The 26213-nt window shown below is 46.2% G+C and overlaps 1 protein-coding gene across 1 annotated transcript in view; it reads right to left on the bottom strand.

Annotated features, from left to right (window-relative positions):
* Positions 1 to 11950: 11950 nt before the first annotated feature.
* SH3TC2 (SH3 domain and tetratricopeptide repeats 2) overlaps positions 11951 to 26213 on the bottom strand; it is a gene marked incomplete at its 5' end in the record, with an annotated part of 51731 nt that continues 37468 nt past the window's right edge. The window contains 5 exons of the mRNA XM_080804717.1: positions 11951 to 12856; positions 14450 to 14646; positions 16334 to 16484; positions 17668 to 17790; positions 19909 to 20059. Coding sequence (XP_080660843.1) covers positions 12665 to 12856; positions 14450 to 14646; positions 16334 to 16484; positions 17668 to 17790; positions 19909 to 20059 — 814 coding nt within the window. The 3' untranslated portion in view covers positions 11951 to 12664. The remainder of the gene's footprint in view (positions 12857 to 14449; positions 14647 to 16333; positions 16485 to 17667; positions 17791 to 19908; positions 20060 to 26213) is intronic.

Here is a 26213-nt window from a genome sequence, read left to right as displayed (position 1 = left end):
CAGTATTCCTCACTTCCTAGTAACCTTAGTAGTCTCTGCTCTTAGATGTGCTCTAGAATTTGTTCACACCCATCATCTCTGTGGTACAAATCCTATATGACCACGTGCACCTCTTCCCCAGCCTAGACTCAGTGACATCGCATTAGTAGCTTGAAATCAGCCAAGGTGGGAGTATTTATACCACAGAAATTTGCAAATGCTATAAATTGGGACTTAATTGATGGCTTCATCGATGGTCTAGATTTAAGAAAGTGATGCTAATAATGCAGATTATACTTAAAATGGTCGAGTCTGTAGCCATTCCATTTGATGAGCACACAAAAAATTGAGGCATTATTCTTTCAAATTCAAATACAAAGAAGTCACTCACACTATTGACAAGGGATTTCAGACCTCCTTTATCTTACTTCTAAAGGAAATACCAGCCAACATTCATATCACAACTATGCTTGTTATCTAATTGTTATCAAGATAGATAACTATCTTGTTATCTAATTGCTAATAACTATCTTGTTATCTAATTGCAACCACAGCTGACTCTAGGTACAAGAGTTCCGCATAAAGCAAGGAATGCGTTTGTTGTCTGAGAATCGATTGGCTATATGAAAATTTATAATGAAAGTATTCATTGTTATTTGTGAATCGTTGCTGTACATCCTTTAGAAAAGGAAAATTCACAATAAACTTGAGTATGCACATATACACACACAGTTTCTTTTTCAGAGAATCAGTTGTTGGACACTTGCCTCTGATTTCCCTCCAGCTCTTCCCACAAGACCACCAGCGTCTGCTGCGGCCACCAGGCCTTTAGGCCAAGTGAGGTCGTGGTGGGCCCAAGGAAGTACCTGGAAACTTCAGGCCAAAGAAAAGGAAGGCCAGTGTTTACCGTGAGGCCTGGCTTCAGAATGGCCTTTGTCTACCCAGGGACTTTATTTATTTTCCAACCAGCCTAATGCCTTTGACCCCAGCTTGAAGTCAAAGGACAGGAAGAAAAGTTCTTTTCTTTGGGATGGGGATTGGCCACATGGCTTGGCCTGGAGAGAACTTCGGGATGCTGTGAAGGTCTGGCCCAGGACCTCCCAGAGCCCTGGAATGACAGCTCATATTAGAACTGGAAAGAGAATGACCTTGCTTCTTCCTGGAGGCCCCACATCGTACAGAGGCTCTGCGGGAAGCCCATACTTACTCACTCATGTACATCTCTAATTCAAGTCTGCTGATGTCCTACCAAGGACATATTTCTTTATTTCATCATGTTATCTAGGTATAATCTATACCATAAATAATGTCTATGGTCCATTCATTTATTCATTCATTCATTTGTCTAATCAATCAATATTGAGCACCTTCGATGGATCAGGCACTGTTCTCATATCGTGGCTGCATCAGTGACCCAGAAGATCTCTGACCTCAGGTATATGAGGTCAAGGGGACAATATGGACATTAAACTGGTTTGCATCCCACTGGATGCAAACTGTAAGTTCCACAGTCTCCAAGTTGAATTCATGATCTTCACCCAAACCCATACTCTTCTGAAATGTCTATCAGTAGGACAACAGCCATCATAGCCACCACATACATGACATGGGCCCAGCACTAGTCTAAGCACTTCACATTCATTAACTGATTGAACCCTCACAAGAACCCCATGGGATAAGTACTATTAATACCCTCACTTTACCAATGAAGAGAGTGAGGCACCAAGACCTAAAAATTTGTCTGAAGCCACACATTTGATAAGCTATAGAGTTGTGCATTGGTACCACCATTCATCCTGGGAAGAATGTGTAGGTGAACAAGATCAATCTAGCTGAAATCCCAGGAAATTTAGCAAAAGTCTCACTTCGGTTTTGGCAATAACAATATGGGCAAGGTTTAGACTCCTTTCCTGACTTTGCCACTTTCTACCTATAGGACTTTGAGTAAAAGTTCATCTCTTACTTAACCTCTCTGAACTTGTTTTCTTTTATGTACTATATGAACAGCTATCACATGCAATTACTTCTTGAGTGGGGAGAGACTATTAGGAGGAGTCCATGATATAACGGGAGCACACATTTAGTGCAGTGTCTGGAGTGAGTGTTCAAATCTCAGCTGTGAAGACAAGAATGTTGGAGAAGTTCATAAGAGGACCCTGGTCACCCAGGAGCACCTAGGCTCCAATGGGTCATGGACTGTGATTACTTTGCTTACTGGAGTATAAAGCCTAGTACATGAGAGGTGTTGAACATTGGTTGGTTGTGTGGTTGGGTGATTGGTTAGTGGTTAGCTGGTTGGACGGAGGGAGAGAGAGTAAAGCATGGTTTGCTGCCCCCTCTGTCCCACAGGAGCTACCCCATGACCCTCCCTCCTAAAGCTTTTCACATGTGTATCCAATCTCCTCCAAGCAGACTAATAATGGATATTCCAAATCCTGGACTGGGTTTTTTGTCATTCGTCTCACCACATCCCCAAATTCTGATTTCCCAAGGAAGGAGCCTGGGGGTTCTGAAACAATATTCTTCCCACTTAGGCCAGAAAATACCTTTAAGATGTCACCTCTCACCTGGCACTCTTTATTCCATAGGCCTTCAGCACTGAAGCACCTGTGGCCACAGGTGATGGCACAATGTTTATATAAACCAATGGTCCTGCCCCCGGGTTTCCTCACTGCTCCTCCTTAAGACAAAGGGGAACCAGCGCATGCTCACAAGAGAAATACTTCTCTGGGAGATCCTAAGTTCTAAACAAGAAAATGTGAAGCCAAAATTACATAGTTATTAAAAGCACTGATGTTCAGGTCAGAAAATGTCTGCAAGTATCTTAATGATTTTGAGCCTTGATTCCTTCACCTGAGAAGTGGAGACAACAACACCTTCTCTGTGAAGCCATTTGGGGGAAGAGGTCCTATACTGTAGGTGAATCACTTAGCACAAGGCCCACCACAGGACAGGTGCTCAGTAACAGAGCAAGACTATCCCCGGTCATGACTGCTACCTCCTTCAAAATTAGGAAGACACCAGCACATATTTTGCAACTCATCCTAAACAAATGAAAATTATGCTTACTATTCTCAATAAACACCAACTAAGCATTTGCTCTGAATGTAAGCAGCCCTATCACCCAAGTCCTGAGTCACTCATGAGCAATAAGCATAGATTATTGTTTTAATAATCTCTCCCTCTCGTAAGTGATAAGAAGTGTCACAATCTGAATCCAAATTCTCATTCATTCATTTTTCTATGAACCCATTCACCAAGCCTTTACTGAGATGCTACAATGTGTCAACACTGGGCACAACTCTGAAACCACAGAGCTGAATGACCCAGACCAGGTTCCTGCTCTCATGGAGCTTCCAACGAAGTGTGGTTATTTTTTTAAAGCCACACAGACATAAAATGATAAACTGCAGTAAGTTCTCTGAAGGAAAAGCACAGGGATCCTTGAATGCTTGCAAAAGAGAGAACTTAATCTAAGAATACTAGAAGAAAGAAAGAGACACAGGCTTTCCCTAACTGGAAAGAAGAGTAAGGAATGCCACATGACTTGAATGAGTGTCAGGATTTCAGTCTATATAATCCCTTAGGACTTTAAAACAATCCAAAGTGCAAATCCTCCAGGTCATCTGTCTGTTTGGCTCTCTTTCCCTCCACCCACCAGCGTCCCCAAGCTACGTGTTCTAGGACAGACAAAAGTCCATTTTGTTTGTTTCATGAATAAGTGGCTGTTCGGTCCCCAGGATTACCATGCAGCTGTTACTTAGCCTGTCCCACGGCAGGTCCCCAGGGAGGAAAGCAGATGTAGCAGGTGTCACTGCCGTCTGGTATGATTGGCAGAGAAGTCAGGGGCATTCCTGTGAGCATCTCTACAAAGCAAATGTCCAATCTATCTCCAGATGAACAAACAGCAAAAGTCCTCAATTTACAAGAAAGTTCAAAAACAAAGATTTCACCTTCGCACACAATAGTTTGCCCAGGCAGGAACGGTAAAGTAGTTGAGAGTCACCCGCATCATGTTTACTAAAATGATACTCAATCTGAAAGGTTAGAATCGAAGGCAGAAGAGATCACCTATTTTAAAAAATTCTTTCCATAGATAAATAATTTATAATTAGTGAAATTTCATAATTCCAAATAAAATAGAAGTTTAAGAGCATAGATAAACGTTTCTAAATACTTTCAGTCCGTGAAAAACTGTTTCTAGCACTGTCTATCCATAAGAATTAAAGCATCTCCACTCGAGCATGGCTTTCCCCAGTGTGTTTGTTTCACGAGATGGGTCTGAAGGTTGATGGTATTCCCAAGAGCTCCTTCATGATATCAAAAGTAGGCGATTCTCAATGGAACTGGAGGGTATTATGCTAAGCGAAATAAGTCAGAGAAAGAGAAATGCCATATGGTTTCACTCAATCTGTGGAATTTAGGAAACAAAACAGATGAACATAGGGGAAAGGGAGGAAAAATAAAATAAGATAAAAACAGAGAGGGAGACAGACCATAAGAGTCTCTTAACTAAAAGAAACAAATTGAGGGTTGCTGGAGGGGAGGTGGGTGGGGAAATGGGGCAACTTGGTGATGGGCATTAAGGAGGGCACGTGATGTCATGAGCACTGGGTGTTGTATGCAACTGACGAATCACTGAATTCTACCCCTGAAACTAGTAATACACTATATGTTAACTAAATTGAATTTAAATAAAATTAAAAAAAAAAACACATGTCTATATCTCATTTCTGCCGTTGAAGCTGCTGGTACTATGATGAGTGAGGCCCTCGAGGCTCCACCTGGCAGCCTCCCTTGCTCGGGTGTCCACACGCTTCCACTGCTGGCTCTGAGCTCTCCTGCAAATTCCTTTCACTTACCCCACGCCTCACCTGCGATCTCCAAAATCTAATTTGTAATTCGTTTTGACCGATCACCACTAAGCCATTGTAAACTTTGTGTTCCTCTTTTCATTTTCCTTTTGGGAAAGGCTGTTTATCCTCTCTTCTAAGCTGCTACTTGACAGGTCAATGATAACCTCCATATTTTTCTTAAGACCTCCTAGAAAATCAGTTCTCTCTAGTCCTGTTCTGGAGCAATTAATTTTCTGACCCACCAGACTCACTGTGTTGATTTCAGCCCCATATTCCAGGCTGATGAAACAACTCTTCATCTTGGTCCTATGGGTGATCTCATTAGTGATGGTGTGTGTCCCAGACACGTGTCACCTGATATGGACCCATAGTACAGTATAATCAGTTAACGCTCTTCTTTCAGTATCAGGGAGACACGAGTTCAAATCCCACCGCCCCCACTTACTAGCTATAGACTAAGCCACTTTCATTCTTTCAATCTCAATGGAGATGAAGAGCAATTGTATCTTCCTCCAAATGTTGTTGGATTACATGAGAAAATAGGTCCTCCTGCATAATATTTATTCAAAAATATCAATGCCTCTTTTTATTTTGATATGTGCTCATTCCCTGGTCTCAATAAAGTTGTCCATCAAATGATACATAAGGAAGAACAAAGGCCAGCGCTCTCCTGTGCTCCTTGCAACGTCCCCCCAGGCCAGCACTTCTCAAACTGCAAGTTAGTGAGTCTGTGAGAAACCAATTTAGCAGGTCATAAGCTGAATATTTTTCAATTAGAAAAGAAGAGTTTTAAAATGGTTAGAGTAGGTCAGTGCACCTCACGTTATAAGAACTAAACGATATTCTGTCAAAACGTGTATTATACGTATGTTTGTGCATATGCATACTGAGATACAAAGTAAAATGCATTTCTCACTGTGTGTCACAGCGTGGAGGAGAAAAAAAATGTCTGAAAGCCACTGCTGGAGGCCGATACAGAACTATTACATACATTCTTTGGTAATGTTGTACTATTTAAGAAGACATTACTGCCCCCTACTGGAACTCTTGATTTCTCACAAAAAGAAGACTTGCTTCTCTTTGCCCTTTGTGACCTGGTCACCCTCCCTGTACCCTCTCCCAAGGCTCACCCAGAGGGAACTCTTCCCGGGAGCTAGCCCGATGCCCTGAGCACTGAGTCAAAGGCACCTGCAGAAGTGGGAGCTGGAGTTCTCACCTCTAAAATAATTTGGAAAGCGCTGTGTCCTTCCCTCCCACCCACCTTCCACAAGCCAAGCAGCCGGAAGACTGAGTCTCCCCTGCCCATGTTCTCCCTGCCCCACCCCTACCCCAGACCCTTCTGGGCAGCACGGAGCCTCCCCAGCCCCCAAGCGGCCAGCTGTCTCTGCTTCCTCTGGGGAGACTTCAAGGCGTACATCAAGAAACACATGATTGGATTACAAAGCGGCGAGTAAGAAAGTTTAAATCTTGGCTTTAAAATAAAACTGATGGATGGAGTCAGGCATTTTTTTATAACGTAAACCATGTGTATTAACCCCCTTAAAAACAGCCTTGTTTGTTTTGCATCTTGAATCAAACTTGTTTCTTCCTTAGGTAAAGGCCTGCCCCAAAGAGAGATGTGCTTCAGCCATTTCCTTGTCTACGAGATGGAAGAAAGTCAACAAACCTGTCCTGTCGTCCTGTGCTATGCCAGGTGCCGGCCACTGTGTGTTCGGGACTTTTCTGTGTCGTCTCATCTCTATTCTGGCGATGCTGGGCTCAGAGAACTTAACCTGCTGAAGGTCCCACTGCGAGTAAGAGCCAGATTCTTCTGACTCAATCTGCCTTCCTCCCTCGTCGCCTTCGGGCCCTGCTGCCTGTGTGATTGAAGGCCGGACCCACTCCCTGGGATTTCTCCTTCCTCTCCTCCCCTTGTCCGCACATCCCAATGGGAGCAGTTATCAAAAAGGAGGTCACAAGGGCCAACCAAGTCATGAAGAACGAGGAAAGACTGAGAAACTAACACAACTAACACAGACCAGAGGTGACTAGGGGTACATGACAGTGAGATGCAGCGTGGTACCCTGGGATTCTGGATCACAAGAAAGGACTTTTGTGGGGAAACCGATGAAATCCACGTAAAGACTAGAGTGTGGTGTTGTCATAGCCAGGTGTTAGTGGGCTTACCAGCTGCCTTCCCTGTTAGGGTCCGTTATCAAAGGAACGAGACTGAGACAGAGTGAAAGTTATGTAAAGCTTTATTTTATGCCAAGCATTAGAAGTCAGACTGACCGGCCAGGGTCTTCTCTGAAGAGAGCGACCACCCCCAGCTTACAGACTCAAGAATTGACTGACTGACCGGTCAGGGCTGTCTCGGAAGAAAGCAACCCCTCCCAATCTTATAGGCTACCTTTTATTGGGTAAAACTGCAACCTGTATTTTGGTATCTTGACCCACCAGGTTTGTGTGTCTCTTGCTAATTGGCTAGTTTCATCCGGTCTGGTGACATGTTATTCAAGATTACTGTTATTCAAGATACTAGGAACTGTTACAAAGAGTATTTTCTGGGAAGGCTTTAGTCAGCTAACATATTCGGTGTGAATAATAAGATCGTCATCCTTCCCAAGATGGAGTCATTTTGGTTTGGGCAAGACCTTCTCACTGTTACAATCAGTACTTCGTACTGATTAGATGTCTCTATCTGGCCTGACTCGTCCTTGTATTCTGGGCTCTGTTATCAGGAACTAGCTGACTACATTTTACTGGTTTCTCGGACTTGTTTCTAAGCAAGTTTCTCGCAGGGGGAGGGTCAATTTAAGTTTACTGCACAAACAACAAAATGGCTATTTAACCGAGATGGAGTCGCTCTGGCTAAATAGGTCCTTACATTCCCACGGCCCTGTCAGCCATTCCATACAGCTTCCAGAATCATCTTTCTAATGCACAAATCTGACCATGTCTTGCTCTCCTGCTTATAACTTTTCCATGGTTCCCACTCACTCTTGGCTCCCCCTCTAGAAGCTTCTCCCACTTCCCCTTCCCTACCACCCTAACTCTGCTCCAGCTTTACTAAACTCAATGCTGTTTTCAGAAAATAGCAAGTCCCCTCCACCTTCTGGAATTTTGCTTGACGCATGCCTGTCAACTCATACCCCACAACCTGCAATTGGAATTAAGTAGATCTCTGTCTATCTCTCTCTCTGACTCAGTTCAGTTGTTACTTCCTCCAGGAAGTCCTCCCTGATGCCATGGGTCCCATGCTGGGTGAGGTGCCCTCACCTGAGTTCCCATAACACCCTGTAATTTGCTCCCACCACAGAACTTCCCATCCTGGATCACATTCATATTTTTCCCTTCCATCTCTCAACACTGAACCCCCACTTCCCTGAAGTGGGAAGTAGGTGTCAGGCATGGCACTGAATAGCACTGACTGTCATTGTGAGGATTTTAGTCCTTTGCGCTGCTGCCTGCATTTCTTTGATTGCTCCAAGACAACCGTGTTAGTCGTTTGCAATGTTCCCTGCCACTTGTTCATCTTTTTATTGTCAAATAATAATGCCAGATCAAGCTCAGGCCAGGCACTTGCCGTGGGCAACAGGACCTAGCTTGAATGTCGTGCATTGTTTTGTTTTCACTGTATTTGTTTTCATTTATGAAATTCTATTTCTGGAAAGCACAACTTGTGTTTTCCTTCTACACAGATCAGTCATCCTTTATAAAATTAATTTATATGAGTAAAGAAAACAAATCAATTTAGAAGAAGTTTGAGAAATGATTACTCAGATGGCACATATAGTGAAAACTGCCCAACTGCCTACACAAATGCACACACACACATGCATACACACACGCACACAGATGCATGCACACACACACGTACGCACACGCATCCCTGCAGGAAGGTTGCCCTGAGCAAGAAAAGCACTGTTTGTGCCGTGAAGTCCTTGGGTCTTGAGATCTAGGGTACTGCTGTCTTTGCCACTAACATCCTCTGTAACAGGGAAAAAAATTACTTTTTTTATTTCTCAGTTTACTCACCTACAAAAGAAGAGAATAAAATAGGGTCATAAAAAATATACATGATTTCATCTCCCAGATACAAATCTCATTTCCTGCTCTCATATGATATGGAAACAACATTGCTGAGAAGGAACCCAGAGGTGATTACCCTTTTTATATCACATATCAGAGATCTGACAGGTATAGAGTCTCAGGGACTTACCCAAGGTCACAGCACAATTTAGTATCAAATTCAAGACCAAAATACAGGTTTCACCTAACCTGGTGACCTGTTTCTCCCCCTAATTCTGATACTTTCTACCTCTATACACTCTCTCCCCAGGTAAACTTCTCCCCAAGTAAACTAATACTTACAAAACACAAGCAAACACCCACATACACACATACACATGCACATGTACACAGAGAAACAATTTGAAGACATCTTAAAATAACCAAGAAGCAAATAAGAAAAGGATCAAAGCATATCGGATTTCAGAGTGGTAACACTGTTGGGTAGGAAAAAAATGCACCTGAAAGCTGAGAAAATACATTATGGGTTTTCCACAATGGTGCAATTACCTTCTTAATCTTTATTCAGCTTAGGTACAGGCAGCCAGGAGCCGGGTAGCTCTTACAACTTTTAGGGGAGGATTAGGATAAAGAGCGTAACCAATTCATTCCCCTTCTCTACTATATATGTATAAGAAAACCTGCTTAAATACGGACCAGATCCAATCACCACTCCACGCTCTGTGGATAGGGGGCAGGGGGAGCATCAACATGATTTCATATTTTTTAAATGGGATTCTTAAACACTTTTAAAGACTATGTTAACAGAGCGATTTCATATAGGATGTAGTTATGGCAATGATACCGTGCAATGTTTTTCTCATTTAAAAATTAATCCTACCTTCGTCTTTGGAATTATGTTGAACATTTTTTTAAATATTTTATTTATTTGACAGAGAGAGATCACAAGTAGGCAGAGAGGCAGGCAGAGGACAGAGAGAGAGGGGAAAGCAGGCTCCCCGCTGAGCAGAGAGCAGGACGTGGGGCTCGATCCCAGGATCCCTGGATCATGACCTGAGCCGAAGGCAGAGGCTTTAACCCACTGAGCCACCCAGGGACCCCTACGTTGAACATTTTTATAACTGATCTAGGAGAGGCAAATGTACCAGGTTTATAGATGAGCCAAAGTGTGTAGAACCAGAAAATTTTAGCCAAAATTCCCAATGAAATATAAAATGGGTGGATTAATGCCCTTCCCATAAAAATAAATAAATAAATAGAGGATATATATATATATATATATATATCTCACATATACAGATTTGCAGCAATTGAGAAAGATCTAGAGAAACAGAAGCTCACGTGGAAGGAAGTTTCAACTGATCGTAAGCTGAACGTGAGCCAGAGGAAAGGTGCGACTGCTGGAGAGAAGAAATATCTTATTGCAACCTTAGACTACAACACTAAATTATATTAAGTACAGTAACCTCACTCTGTAGTCTCCCCACAAGCCCATTCTGAAGACTGGTGGGTTGTGGGAAGCACACTTGCAGAGGAACTGAGACTGGCATCTGGCCAGAGGAGAGTAATAGGTCAGGGGAGAAGGGAGAGGGACTGTAACCTGAGGCAAATGGGGAACGGTTCATGGCATGGGTTGCAGGGCCAAACAAGCTCTCTTCAAAATAAGATGTGTAACTGTTTTGGAACGCATATGCCCCTGTCTGTCTCCCAGGAATGTTGTGGGAAGGGCGCTGCGTGGGAGGTTAGACCCATCCACAACATCCCTCCCCACTCAGGGATTTTATGGTTTGTGGTGGGAACAAAATCACATCTATTTTACACGGTAGTGGATTAGGTCACTTCATTTCCTTCCTGGAGAAGACTATTCTAGAACAGAGAGCGTTTCACAACCAACCGAGATCCAAAGGAAAATAAGATGTACTGATGCGTAGATGACCTTAATGACTAGAAGATGCCATATGGACTCAACTCCTCAACCCAATTCCAACCCACCGCACTACCAACCGTCTGGTGGGCCCAAGAAGCTAGAAATTAAGGGAAGCAAGTCCGACAATAAAATCTAAGCTGCTGGGCGTCGGTGGCCAGCCCTATGGCTAGATCGTCTTGGATGTTCCCACATTTCAGAACAAGGATGAACCCCCTGCATCAGGATCACCTGAGTTGCTCATTTTAAAACGCGTGTACCTGGGGCATCTCCCAGACCTACCGAACCAGAATTCCTGGAGTAAGAACCAAAAAGTTTATTTCCAGCAAGTTCTGCGGACAATTCTTTTGCACATTATCTGAGAGCCGTGGCTCCAAAGCAGTGTTTCCAATGCTTTCATGTGCATTAGAATCATCTAGAAAGCAAGGCAAAAGCGAGGGCTCCAGAGATTCTGATTCAGAGGTCCTAGGTAGGCCCAGAATCTGTATTTCAAACAATCACACAGGTGAGGCTGTAGTCGCTGGTCTAGTCAGCGGACAGTAGTTGGAGCTCACTGCCTTAGGGAATTCCTGATTTCCGTTCTCAAAACACTCGGATAGGGAGGTAGGCAAGCTTCTGAAAAGGCCCCCAGTGATTCCCTGCCTCCTGGTGTTTACACCCTTGGTAAATACCTCTCCCTCCTCCTGTGGGCTCGACCTAGTGACTCTCTTATAATGAACAGAATAGGCAAAACTAATGGGATGTCACTTCTGAGATGAGGTTCTGCCAAGACTCTGTTCTCTCACTCGGCTCTCTCTCACTCACTTGCTCTCTGACAAAGCTGGTGGCCATGTTGTGAGCTGCCCTGTGGAGAAGCCCACATGATGGGGATCAGGGGGCAGCCTCTGGCCAACAGCAAGCAAGGAACTGACTCCTGCCAACAACCGTGGGTGTGAGTTTAGAAGCAGAGACTTCCGCTAGCTAAGCTTGACTGTAGCCTTGTGAGCCGCCCTGAGCCAGAAGACCAGCAAAGCCATGCTTGGGTTCCTGCCTTCCAACAGAAACTGTGAGATGAAGGGTGTTTCAAGCCACCACACGTGTTATGCAGTGACAGAAAAGGAGCAGCCCTGAAATCCATATGGTACTTCAGGCCTCCCCCTCATCTCTCCCCGTTAGAAAGGACACAAATATGCATAAATGTAGATGACCAATACTTAATAATATACACTATTTACATGTAATGTGGTAATTTTCTTAGTTTTCAATGTTTCAGCCTTGGCCCTTGGGGAGCCTCCTGGAGTTTCCAGAAGGTTATGGAGGAGCAGAGCCTCAGGCAGGATGGAGAGGTGAATCTGTATGAGATGCCCCAGGACCTTTGCGCCGTCCTGGCCATACTAAGGCCGTCTTTTGAGCTGAGAGCATGGTGAGTTCCCAGCCACCAGCCCCAGGAGCAGGAGGAGGAGCACCTCCTGTGGCTGAAGAAAGAGAAGCAAGAAACAACCAGTTTCTCTGGGGCAAGGGGAGGGGGCTTTCCCTGAGAGAAGTCAGTGAGGGGAACAAAGTCTGGCTTCCAGGCTCTCCAGGGCAGTGCCTGATTTCCCCACTGTGGGCAGGAGAGAGGCTCCCCGTAGGGGGCAAGCTTTCTCCATTTCTCTAGGAGAACTGCGTGTTTGACAAAGTACGTTTCAGCGGCTGTACCTGGGGACTAGGGTCCACTGGAAACACTGTAGACACAAAGCTAGGACTTCCAATCCCCGCTCTGTCATCTACTCCTTTTGTGACTCTCCTGGAAGGAGCCCCTGTCCCTCTGAGCTCTGCTCGTCCCCTGGAAGGATGCTCCAGGTCACGGTGGAGGACCCCAGGCAGGGAGGCAGCTCTGGCCATGGCCCCCCGGTCAGATCTGGGCCAGCGGTCCTCAGAGGGCCAGCCCCCCGCCGCTCAACCACCGTGCCCTCTCTGAGGATCGCCCGGAGGGGCTGCTGTGCCACAGGGGGCTCCGACAGATGTGGTCCAGCCTGCTCCTAATGCCGTCCTGCAGCTCCTCGTCACCCAGCAGCACCGCTGCTGCCAGGGCCAGCTGGAAGTACTCGGTGGCATCGTGGGCATCCTAACCCCATGGCAAGGGGGCAGAGAAGAGACAGCGGTCAGCAAATGTTTCCGGGAGAGGACAAGAGGCAGTGCTGGGGACTCGAACTCGAGCTTTGGTATGCCCCACACACTTTCCAGCCCCCTCCTCCTGGTTCCTGGGGGAACTCCCGCCTCACTCTACTGTGGACTGGACAGGTGACAGTGCTCCCTGCAGTGGCCCTCTGCCATGGCCACAGGGGTGGCACCTCACCCAGGCTCAGCCAATCGTGATGCGGCATCGTCCTGGGCCCGGGACCTCAGGGATCCCTAAATGACCCAAGCCGACTTAGCCCAGTCACTCCCTGGGACCTCTCAGTGTAACCTCACAGAGCTAATGGTCCCTCCCCCTTTTAGCCACGGGCTAATAGCTGGACCCAAAGGATCCCCAGGAAACAGAGAAGTAGAAACATACAGAGTGAAGAGAAACAGGAAAAGGTGAGGAAATCCAGGATGACGTTTGAGTAGCAGCATCCAGAAGTCCCTAAAACTCCTGAATTTATACTCAAACTTGCCAGTCACTTGAGCCAATAAATTGCCTTTTTTGTTTAAGCTCATTTGAGTTGCGTTCTTCCGCCTGGCAATCCCTAGATCCCCTGGTTGGGCAAACCTGATCAGACACACTTTGTCCCTGAACCATTTCTCGGGAGCTATGGGACAGAAGCAAGATGGCTGCGGAGTCCTTCACTACCCCGTGGTCCCTCCCCACATGGTAGGAATGAGGAACAGATGCTTCTTTGGGTGAGAACCAAAAAGGGATGTCTGGTTCCCATTAACCCTCACAAGTCAACAATTAATTCAGGCCAGAAACAACGTCTGGCAAATAAGAAAAGGACAGCAGAGTTGCTCTGAGGTTCCCCTGGGGGCCAAACACAGGCGTGACTCAGAAGGATATTAAGAGATTAAGGGCCATACTGGTGCAGACAGGGTCCTCTGGTAAGGGGAAGCCAATGCCAGAGACAAAGTTTGAGGGCCAGAATGGTAACAGAGACTTCCAGACCACCAACACAGTTCTACTGGAAAAATAAGTTCTAAATTCAACTCCCGCTGAACAAACAGGAGGGTCAGGGCTGAGGCCTCGTTAGGACAGAGACACGCCTGCATTCGTAGACCCCGCCTCATGATCTCAAACGTGGTAGCGTGTACCCAAATTTCTCCTAGAGTTTCATTTAACTTTATAAGAAGTATACCATGACTGACCAGTTACCCTTTATATTTTGAAGACGCATCGTTAAGTATTAATTTTCATTTTAATGTTGGAGCTTATAGTTCCTTTGTTTCTGTAGGCCCCTCAGGAACTCCCAGGCACGGGGCAAGGTCCCCATGGTCCCTGACAGATAAAGTGGCTCGGGAAGTCATAGCAGGGCAAGGAGAAAGAGGAGCTAAGATCTCTCTCCACTGCGGACAGGAGCATCTTTGAGGTCTCCCATGGGGCTAAGTGAAAAGAGCCATCGTGTCTCCAGAGGAGTCACTCCCCACCCTATGAGATGTGACTTCCCATCTTGGGCCACTCGACTGTACCCTGAAGGCGTCCAGGGAAGAATAGGGTGGGAATGCAGCTCTCTCAGGACCTTACCTTCAGCTGGTAGAAGGTGAGTCGCCCCAGGCGATAATACACCTTCACGTAGTACAGGGCCTCCTTGGGGCTCTGCAGCCGGGGGGGACAAAGGGACAGAGTCTTCAGGTAGCAGTCCTCAGCCATCTCGTACATGCGCAGGGAATAGTAGACTGTAGCCAGTCGGTGAAAGGCCACCAGCTCCTGCTTCTGATCTCCTAGGAATCGGAAGACCAAGGGAGAGATCTCGCAGCCGACACTTGCCGACATCCAATCACTCACCCAGGCGCTGCTATTTTTTGAAGGTCTTCTAGGGATCGGGGGCTTTGCTTGGGATGCACGGAACAAAGCAGAAGAGGTCCCTGCCCTCGTGGGAGGTTCATCGTCTCCTGGGACACAGACGTTCCTCAAATAATCTCACACTTCCTCACACACAAAGGCAAAATTACATTTGTGGTGAGGGATGCGAAAGAAAACACCAGGCTCTGGGAGTGACTGCTCAGAGCACGTGTGCTCTTCAAGATTCGAGGACAATGCCGTGAAAAAAAATGTTCTCTTTATTACAGAAATCTCTGTAACTCAAGATTCTGGGAAATAATTATCCCCAAGTCCCTGTAATGAGACCTCGTGACAAGACCAGCTTGATGGGGTAGCTAAGGATTCCTTATAATGAATGACTCTGTAGTACAAACGTCTTCACCACATGAAAGGCTCCCCCTTCAGAGAGCTTCCTGGGGCTGCCCCCCAGAAGCAATCACCCTCTGGCTCCTTCACCAGCCCAAGGTCTCAGATGACTACAGAGAACCGACCCCCCTCTCCCTGCCACTTTTCACTCGTGTTTAGAACCTTGGTTTCTAATGGGTCTGTGATTTGTTACTTTGGTTTCTGGTGGCTCTGTTGTTTTAATAACCAACTCCTTTAATACACAGTGGCCTTTCAGAGGGAACAAAGGCTTCCCATTGTGTTTCTGGAATATTTGCAAGGTGGCTGTTTGATGCAATTTGAAAAACATCACTTTTAAGCTTCAAAGAGACAAAAAACAAAAATAAAAGAAAAAATTCAAGGGAGAGAAAATTTTCTGATATGGAAAAATCCAGTCACAGGGAAGTGCATAAAAGGGTGGATATATCCTTCTTTCAGCTTGTGTCCAGGGAGGGATAAAGAGTGTTCAGAGCGGGAGCTGCCTGGGGCTCCCACCGCCTTTCCTGAGATAGCAGACTGTCACTCAGATAAGATTTTCTGCAGTAAAGAAAAAGGTAGGAAAAACAGAGAGCTCTGAAGTGCAATTAGACACAATAAAGTCCAGTGCCATCCACATCTCAAGCCCTTGAGAATGCCCAGAAGTCCCTTCTAGAATCCTCTCAGAAGACTCCATTTGCCCCTACATCGAATCAAGCCTTCTTTAATCAAACCTGCTTTTCCTCAAGACCAACATTCAAGAGGACGGGGTTTTTTTAATTTTTTTTTTAATTCTGCCTTTTTCCTATTCTAATGGCACACATTGTTTCCTACCAGCTCCTGTGGTCATTGCAAACTTTTTCAGCTACACAGTGAGTTAGGGTCACGGGAGTTTGATCTTCATTTACTTTTCAATTCCACGTGGAAAATGTGCTTTCGACTAACCGTCAACCCATTAAAAATTTAGGGCAGAGGCCTCCAGTAACAGGGGCACTGCCTGTGCACAGGATAAAATACCATTTACCCTGAACTGGGAACAAACCCAACAGTGGAACCATCCCCATTTGCAAATGACACACTTGCTTACAACAGCGATCGCAGTCGGACCTGGGATTCGAACCCACACGGTCTGACTCCAGAGCCTTTGTTGTTACTGCTTCGTCATCCCCCCGTTGGATAAGCCGTTAGCCCTCTCATTCAATATGGCGGACCATCAGGACCCCCTACCTATGACGGTGCTGAGTCTGGCCGCCAGGGTGGCAAACTCCAAAGCCTTCTCGTAGCCTTCTAGGCTGATCTGCAGCTCTGTCAGCTTGTTGAAAACCCGGAGCTCTGTTCTCATGGCCTTCATCCTCCTCGCTAAAGGAATGGCCCCAGCCTGAGAACAGAAGTGCGTGGAAGCTTAGTCCAGCTAAGAATCCTCGGTATAGACCATACTCTAGGAGGCTTACACTCTGCTGGTAAGGGTTGGGGGGACGGCTGTGTTTCCATGCACGGCTTTTCACAGCTTACTCTCCTTACTCTTGGTTGCTCTGCCCAGATTTTAGAAGTAGGAGAATTGAAGGTCATGAGACCTCCTAAGACCAGAAAAACGCAGATGGGGAAAAGGAAGATGACATTTCTTAAGGCCACGTGGGAATGTAGTCACCTCCCAACCACGTGATCCATTAGCACCCACAGCGCCATCTGTGGGGTATGCCCAGGGTGTCAGAGAGTGCCCAACAAATGGTCATTTCTATTATTTTTATTATGATAGAATTGTAGGCAGGTCACTTCATCTCTCTAGACTTAATTTTCTCATCTGTAAAGTGCATGTGAAAATGACTAGGTCAATAGTCAGGGACATGCTTCTTGTTCTCCCCACCCCTAGCTCAGTGCCTGGCATGTACTGGGTGCTTGATAAATGTTTGATGACTGAATAAAGATCTGAACAAGCAAATGAATGCATAAATGAAATTTTAGGGTCAAATAAGATCATGAGGTTTCCAGCCTTCAGTCAGTGATGAACAATTATGATTTGGACATATCTGCTTAACATATGCACAATTATTTAATTACTATTATTTTTAAGTCAACTCTCTTTTACTACTTTACCTTATCCTTGACCATAATATCTGTGAAGTCATGGGTTTGATGTGCTGGTGTTACACACTTTTAATTTTTAAAACATATGTGAATGCACACTTGATAAAAACATAATAAAACAAAAGTATTCATCTGGGGAACCGTCATCTCCCACCATGCCACCAGTGGTACACAGGAACGTTCTGGTAAACACAGAACTATGCCAGAAATGGTGAAATACGGCATACCCAAGAGGTGTAATTATTTTGGTGTGTTTTCCCAGAAAGGACAATTTATCAAATCTAGGACTGACAGAATTTATCGACCCCTTCTTTGAGAGCCTATTGATTGGAAAAAGGAAGAGCACGTGGGCACTGGATGAGGAAGGAAAGAAAAAGGAATCCCAGCAAGAGAGGAGACAGGGACCCCAGACCACGTGGCCCTGCCCACATTTGTTCCAGGGCCCAGCTGGGTGCATGGCGCAGCCCAGGACTTACTCGGTAATACTCCACCGCACGGTGTCTGTGGCGTGTCCCATTGAAGAACACATCACCTGCTTCTTCATAGAGTCTGAGAGCCAGAGAGGGCTCCTCAGACTTCAAGGCCTTCTGGATGGCTGCCTGGATGGGACAGAGACAGATGTCAAAGGCAGAGAGGCCTTCCAAATATGCACAGGAGTGGCCAGAGTGACATCCTAACCACCTGGTTTAACACTCTGCTCACATCCTCCAAATGCTGAATTGTCCTCCACACTCACAGGACCAGTGGGAAGCCTTTGCAACCCCCTAGTCCAGCATTTCCCCATCATGGTATGATGGTATTAGGAGACCTAAAGACAGTTTTGAGCAGTACATAGACAAACATCTTGTGTTTTAATAGCTCAGTATTTATTTTGATGTGTTTTAGAGAAAAAGCTGAATAATACATCCACACCTGTGATTTCAGATAGTGTTACTTAGTGTAAAAAACTTTACACTCAACTTTGAAGCTGAGTCAAAGAAAATAGTAACAATACAGAAAATACATGAACATGGCCAAGTCATGAACTTCACCTATAAATGACTGCAGTGTGGAAAACAGTGATCTCATCTGACACCTGCACTTCGCAGATGGAGAAACTGAGGCTCAGAAAGGTGAAGGAAACTGTGTTTACATAATAGTTAGTAGTAAAGACATCCTAGTGCCTTCCAGCCCCAGACCATTCTCCTGGCACCCAGGAGCTCTTTCTCTCTCTCTCAGGCACTTCCATATTGCACCTAAACAGAATTCGGAGATGAAGTTCAAGTTGGGGATGGACCCCAGAACATCTGCAGCACCGCTACGGGACCTCAGAGAGCCTGAAGTCAAGAATGGCCCTACTGAACAGCAGGGAACAGTCTGGGGTTGTGAAGGCCTGGGACCAGGCCCGGGCAGGGAGTCAATGGGGCAAGACCCCCCTGTAAATGTTACTGCATGGCTACACAGTGGAACAGGCGAGGAGATGGGATCCTGCCATCTGGAGGTGCTGCCGCCGAGCAACACACGACCCCATGGCTCCCGCTGGGCCTCGCCTCCTGGAGAGGGAAAGGCCAGACCTAATTATCTGCTCTCCGAAAGCCCTTCCAGCTCTAACATCCCACGGCAGAAAAATGTAGAGACTGAGAGCGAAGGCATTATGTCACAATGTCCGTGTGCAGTTCTCACGACTTACCAGCCGTATCACCTTGAGTAGGTTACTCAGGCTCACTGAGCCACATCCATAAAATGGGAGGTTGAGTAGAAACTCCTGCAACATTTGGAATGAGGGTTCAACTACAGCAGGTATATGACATGCTTGCAAAGTCCCCTGTGCACAGTGAGCTCACACTCAATGTCACACAGCCATAGTTAAGCCTTTGTGGACGTGGGTTTGTGTGAGCTTAATAATAAGTGCAATAATAAGGGAGTAAATAAGAAATGGGAAGGAAGAAAAGATAACTGGCGTATTTTCAATGGAACAAATAATATATAACATCATAATGTCAGCATCGTGTAGATAACAGAAATGATGATTAAAAAGAAAAAATCCAAGGAATTTTTAACAATAATAGATTTTTAATAATAATTTTAAAATACCATTTATTAAGAATTTACTAAGTCCCAAGCATTTAGTAAATGCTTGCTTTGCATAGGCATTTATGCAAGTGACGCACCTGAACCTTACCCTAAGAGACTGGGTTTGCCCACGAAGACACTGAGACCCCATGACATAGCAGAAGTAGCTGATGTAGCAAGCCCAAGGTCACACAGTCCAGAATCTATGGCCCCGTGATTGGATTCCAGGCCTGTCTCTCTCCAAAGCCCAGAATTTTAATCACTACACTCTACTGTATCTCAGGTATTAAAGGAACACAAGAAAAAAGACTGGAAGAGGATGATAATGTTAATGTCTTACACACTTCAACCCTGCCTTGCATTGCAGCAAAACCCCAAAGTCAAGTTGTGTGTTGAGCTCAGCAAAAATAGATCTACTTGGCATGACAGATGACTGAGTCTCCTACCACATTCTTCGAGAGCTCATACAGGTAGCTGGGACTCAGGGACTGCCGGTCACCAGACCACCCTGGTCTCTATCTTCTGCCCAGAGAACATCCCAGGGTCGACCCTCCAAGGGCTTAGCATGGATATCACCACTCTCTAGCCACATCTGGTCACTTTGGAGGATAGATCTGTCTCCTCCAATGGCCAAGGTGGGCAGGTGAGCTCTGCGGGAGGCCTACCTGCAGGTACAACTCCACCAGCTCGTCCTCCTGCATGAGGTAGTGGAGTCGCCCAGCTCCAAGCCAGGCCTCAGCAGCCTTGTCTTTCTCCCCAAGGTCAATGAAGATACGCAAGCTCTCCTTGATGCAGGTGAGAGACTTCCTGAGAGACCTGGGGGGACAGACACAGACCCATTAGCTGTGAGTCAAGGGACCCCTCCAAGGGGCCTTGGAGTCATTCAGCACCAGAGGAAACTGAGGCTCTGGGAGGGAGCGACATTGACCCTGGTCATGCAGAGAGGTCGGGACCTGATTTGAATCCTGGCTCTGCCTCAAACATCTGTGCAACCTTGAGAACATACTAAAAAAACAAAAAACAAAAAAAAAAAAAAAAAAAAAACAGAAAACCTTTCTTGCCTTAGTTTCCCTATATGTAGAATGAGGGTATCATCGTACCTGACTCAGGATTGGTGGAAAAATTAAATGGGATGGAGAACTGGAGTGCCAAGAACAGTGCCCCCCACAGAGTAAGTAACAGTAATGAATGCTCATGTTAGTTGTCACTTTCATTAGTAAGGCCCATGGTCCATTCATCTTTCGACTGCACTATGGGAAAAACTATGATTTTCCCATAAGCACCTATAACATATGGGGGATGCCAAATGCATATTTATTGAACAAACGCATGAACAAATGACCATGGTGGTAACTTTAAATCCTCAAAAAGATGCTGATGTTTTGTTTAAGAAGGAAAAATCAAAGAAGGGCAAAAGTTTTAAAAGGTTGATGCTTAATGGAGGACTCTAATTATCTGGAAAATTGTCTTATGCAGAAAACTCTTCCCCCATGACAGGCATTAATGACAAAATGAGGCACAGGTAATGTAGCGTGGCACAGACTCAGAACTCTAGAAAAAGAAGGAATATCGAACATCATCTCGTAGTTCTCTGTTCCAGCAGCAATTAGAATCATCCAGAAGCTCTTTAAACATACAAACACAGGCAAAGTGACCCCAGTGCACTGACACAGCATGGTAGCCTAGGAGACTCTGGGAGCATTTTGTCAAAGCTCAGTAACAACTTGACTGCAAGATCCAACCCAACCCCTTCTGTTATAGATGAAACAGGCCCAAGGGTGGGAAGTAATTTGCACAAGGTTGCACAACACTTCGGGGGAATATCCAGGGGTAGAACTCCCTTCTTGTGAGTCCCAGCCCAGACCTCATCCCACAGTGCCTACCCTCCTCTGAGACTCATGGTGCTCCAGCAGCAGCATTATCTGAGAGTTTATTAAAAACACAGATCCCTGGGGTGCCTGGGTGGCTCAGCGGGTTAAAGCCTCTGCCGTAGGCTCAGGTCATGATCCCAGGGTCCTGGGATCAAGCCCCGCATCTGGCTCTCTGCTCGGCAAGGAACCTGCTTCCGTCTCTCTCTCTCTGCCTACTTGTGATATCTGTTTGTCAAATAAATAAATAAAATATTAAAAAAAAAAAAACACAGACCCCCTAGAGCTATCTCAGACTCACTAAGTCCAAATAATTATAAACGCAAGCCCTGAATCTGATTTCTAATGCACAGAGGTTATTGTCTGTTATCATTAAAGTCTGAGAATCACTACTCCAAACCATACAGATCCTTCTAGAAACACCGGTCCTCATCAACCGAGTGTATGAACAGTTAGGAGGTCCTCATCGAACCTCATGATGAACAGCTCAGCCCCAGCCCCCTCGTGCACACTGATGGAAACAAGCATCGCCTTCAACGGATACGGTCCTGATTTATCTTGGTGAAGAGGCAGCTAATGGCCTTCTAGAGAAAGTGCCAGGTGTTTGACCCTTGGGAGTCTTGAGAAGAAAGAAATCAGGTTTTCCCCACTGCCCAGCTCCCAGTATGACATCCAGGATGGGCAAAGGCCACCCTCTCTCAAGTGTTAGAACGTCAGACTTGCTGCTGAGACCACGCCAGGAGTGAAAGCTGCAGGCGATGCTGGGCTGTTCGCCGGCCTCCCCGGTTGAGCTAGGACAAACGTGGGCCTCTTTTATCACTGAAGCCCTGTTCTTCTCTTGCTTGCTTCGTACTGCCCCCTCCCAGACCTCAAGCACAGTTTCCAAGCACTGCTCTTCCCACTCCCACTGGAACAGTTGATGAAGACAGAGCACATATATCTCATCCTCCTATTTCCTGCTCTGCTTTTCTTTATTACCATTTGCTGTCCTGGGAGACCCTTAGGCTATGGTTGTTTTCTCCAGACCCCCAGGGAGCAAGATTTGGGTTATAGCAAAGAAGCCAATTACAGAGGAAGAGAGGAACTTTGCTTCTTAGACCTTTTCTCTCCGAGCTCACTATGACTGTGGATGAGAGATCAGTGTTTCCAAGAAACCCCCCATAAAGGCGGGCAGGACTTACAGAAGCCTAGCTACTCACACAGCACCATCAAGACTCCTTGTGCATGCAAAGTTTTCTAGAGATCGCTGCCTCCCACCAGCGTGTACACTTGATCCATGATGTCCAATAAAAACACGCATTAAGTTCTGGACGTGGGAGGTGGTTTCCAGTCTCCTCGGTCTTGTCATGCCAGCCATCGCCAGCCTTTGTCACCCCATTCGTTTGCATATGCCAATAGCTGTGGCGTGTCACCCACCGGGTTGGCCTAGAATGGCTCAACAACTCAGTTCCTTCAGCCCTGCCTGCCGCAGGCTTTAGGTGTGGTTTAGTTCCCAAATCAAAAGAAGTAAGGAGCCTGCTGGGGTGGGGGAAGGGGCGAGGGGGACAGCCTTCATCCCAAAGGTGCACTCCTGGGCCACCGATGCCCAGGCCCTGTCAAGGTATCTCTCCTCTTCTCCAATCCTGAGTCCTCTGTTTCCCATTTCTCCTGCCCCTAAGTTTTGGTCTAGTATTACAGCTAGGTCCTATTCCTTCCTTCCCACCTGGCCCTCAGCCATGAACTTGTGGCCAAGTGACTCTGATACACCTGCATTCCCAGACTTCCTCTTTCCCTCTCCTACCGGGGCTTTCCAGATCCCTGCCCCACCCGAATGAGCGCCCGTCTGACCTTTAGGCCCAGCCCTCACTCATCGGTCCTGCCCCATTGCCATAATAAGAATGGCTACTTGCCAAGGGCTGACCCTGTGCCAGGGGTTGGCATATGAATTTTCAGTATACATTCTCACATGTGAACCTCAGAAACACTAAACCACGAGGGACTTTAGCCCATTATACAAATAAGGAAACCCAGTGGGGACCTTTTTATCTTGTCCAAGGTTGCACTGTTCATTTCTAAAGCTTTACGTTGAGCCCTCTGCGGTTTTGTCTTGTAATACGTGACAGTAATTGTTCCCTGATACTGAGCACTCAGCATGCATTATCGCATGTAATCATCACAGCAACACTAGGCGAGCGGTAACATTATTACATCCATTCTTCTCATGGGAAAAATAAGGCTCAGAAGGGGTAAGTGACAAGGACTGGGTAATAAATGTTGTTTAAACCAGTGTGTGACCCTGAGAATCTAACTCCAGAACCCCACACACTCCTTCAAGCAGGGCTCCATCATGGGCTCCGAAACCAGCCTACGGTAAGGTTTCTACTTCTTTTTTTTTTTTAAAGATTTTTTTTTTATTTATTTGACACAGAGAGAGAGAGAGATCACAAGTAGGCAGAGAGGCAGGCAGAGAGAGAGGGGGAAGCAGGCTCGCTACTGAGCAGAGACCTGGATGCTGGGCTCGATCCCAGGACCCCGAGATCATGACCTGAGCCAAAGGCAGAGGCTTAACCCACTGAGCCACCCAGGCACCCCAGGTTTCTTCTTCTTTTACCAGTCCAACAACCTGGAAGTTCTGAAGAACATAAGCTACCTCAAACCCCAAACAAATTTTCCCCATCTACAGAAGTGGGGTGGTGAAGTGCGTCCTAGCCTCGTGAGCAAACGAGGACACAGTGAAAGCAGTTCTTTTTTAGCCTGGGATTACAGAAATGTCCGCGATCAGTCATGTTCGTTACACTGAAAACCAAATGGTGAGGCATTTCCTTTTTTTGTTCCAAGGGAATAAGGAGCGTAAGAATGAGAAGAAAAGCCAGGAGTTGTGACTTCCGGACTATGGTTATATTCATGTGCAAAGAATTATTACTTTGTGAGGTGTTACTGCATGCCAGGCATGTCTTCTTTCTAAAGATAACATGCACGTCCTCCGTGGCACCTACCGCCATTTATAGGATACCTTTGGTGAATATGGACATAAATATTGTCAATTTCTTGAACTAGTCTGTAAGCGTTGTGAGCTCAGGGACCATATATCTCTGTCAGTTGTCCGGGCTATAGTAAATGCTTGGTAAATTCTTATTGCATGGATTCAATAGAGCCTCAGAATTCCCATGGATCCCACCTGGTTCAGCTCTAGAACAAGGTACAGTCTGTATTATGTCACCCGAACACAAAAAAACAAGTTCCCCAAGGACTGTGTTTTGAGAGATCGAAAACACCAGCTCCTACAGTTGTCACCCTGGAGGCAGAGAGAGCCAGACTCTAGAGGTACTGGACAAAGGGACAGCAAAGTGTTCCAAGGCAAAACCCCAAAGGCTGAGCCACGTCATCTTCTTTCATTCTGTTCCTACAGTTCCCTGTGCCCCACGCAGTTATCCTGAGAGTACACGTTGCTTGGCAAACGCCGCGTGCTCACTGAACGCCATCAGTCACCATTACGACCGCCATTTTCACTATGGCTGCTCGCTGTGCCAGTCTGGAGGCCCACTGCTCCCCACCCCAGCCCCCAGCCCACCCCCACACTCCCTCCTAGGGCACGGGCTGGAGGCCTCTCTCTCCTCCACTACCCCCAACCACTTGAACACCCTCCTTCCTGAAACCTACAGAATGCCTTCAAATGTGCCGCCACCTTTCCTCAGCTATTGCTGGTCCCTCCACCCAAAATGCTTGTTCTCTGACCCTCCTCCACTTTCCAAAATCTTACTCATCCCTCATGGCCCTCCTCAAATGTCGCCACCTTCATGAAGCCTTCTGTGACAGATCCCCAACCCTCAGCTGAAAGTGTCCTCTTCTTTCCCTCCACATCCGCCCCCACAGATGCCTGCCACCTCGCCCAGGAGCGTTTGCTGCTTTTGAGATTCGTGAGGATGGAAATCTCACTGGGAGAGTTTAGTTGAAGAAATCTGTCTGTATATCCAGAACCACTTCATACATACCTCCTAGAAATCAGGGCCAGAAAAACATTTGCTCCAACAAATACATTTGTTTCTGTTGGGGTTTTGTTTGTTTGTTTGTTTTTGTTTTTTTAATCAGATGGTGAGAACCTCTTGTGGCTTTCCCCTTTCTACCTCAGCTACCAGGAAGCTTACAGTGAAATTAAAATAACCCCTCCAGGTGTGTGCAAATACTGTTTACCTGTGTCTGCCGGGCATCCTGTAGGAGGAGATGATTTATACATTCTAAGTAAGTGTGGCCTCATAGCACGTTCTCCCTGATGGACCAAGCGTCCCGTAAAGGGATAATGACCTTGTGTTTGCAGGGTTTCCTCTGACACTCGAGGTACTTCTCCGTCTACTTCTTCGGGTCACTCACACTGGGGGTAAAGCAGGAGCAGGGGAGGTTTACGTCCTCCCATTTATACAAGCAGAACCTCAGAGATTAGACTTATAGAAGATTAGGGTTAAAGATCCCCATTTGAATCAACTTCCAGAACAATGGAATGAGGATGGCCAAAAACCCATTCCCCCATAAAAGGACATTCAAAAGGTGTCCTAGAATGAAAGCAGTGTCACCCTGGGGTCACACATCCTGTCAGTTCCCATGCTATAAGGATCTGCAACTCCCTTCCCAGAACAGAAGGCAGAGACACTCGGAGATTTGGAGGACACCTGATTCTTGCAAGAGAGGGAAAGGGTCAGGGAGACAGAGTGAGGGGAACAGAGAGAGAGAGAAAGAGAGAATTTGTTTTCTGATTATTAGCAGTCTGGTTGTCCAGGGGCCCAAGGTTGCCACATTGCCTAGAAAGGCAGCACTTGTCATTCAATTAGCTGCTTCTCAACCACCTCTCTGGTAGCAACGATCCTGGCTCTGTTTTAGATGTCCTTCATAATTATGAATACAATGCCACGATGCTAATCTGTTGCCAAATGAAGTCGGACATCTCGTAAACCATGCAGAGTGTAATGGAATCAATTAACGGTCTGTTGGGAAGCAGAACTGAACGAGGGGTAAGCAGATCCCAGCCGGAGAGGAGACGAGAGAAGAGAAGAAAGGCAGCAGGACACGGCGGGATACTTCACACAGGAATAATTTAAAGATCAAGAGGTTAAAAGAAGCTGCCCAGTGGA

The sequence above is a fragment of the Martes martes genome, assembly GCF_963455335.1.
Source record: "Martes martes genome assembly, chromosome: 5".
Taxonomy (NCBI): domain Eukaryota; kingdom Metazoa; phylum Chordata; class Mammalia; order Carnivora; family Mustelidae; genus Martes; species Martes martes.
This window is presented reverse-complemented; position numbering and strand designations above follow the sequence as displayed.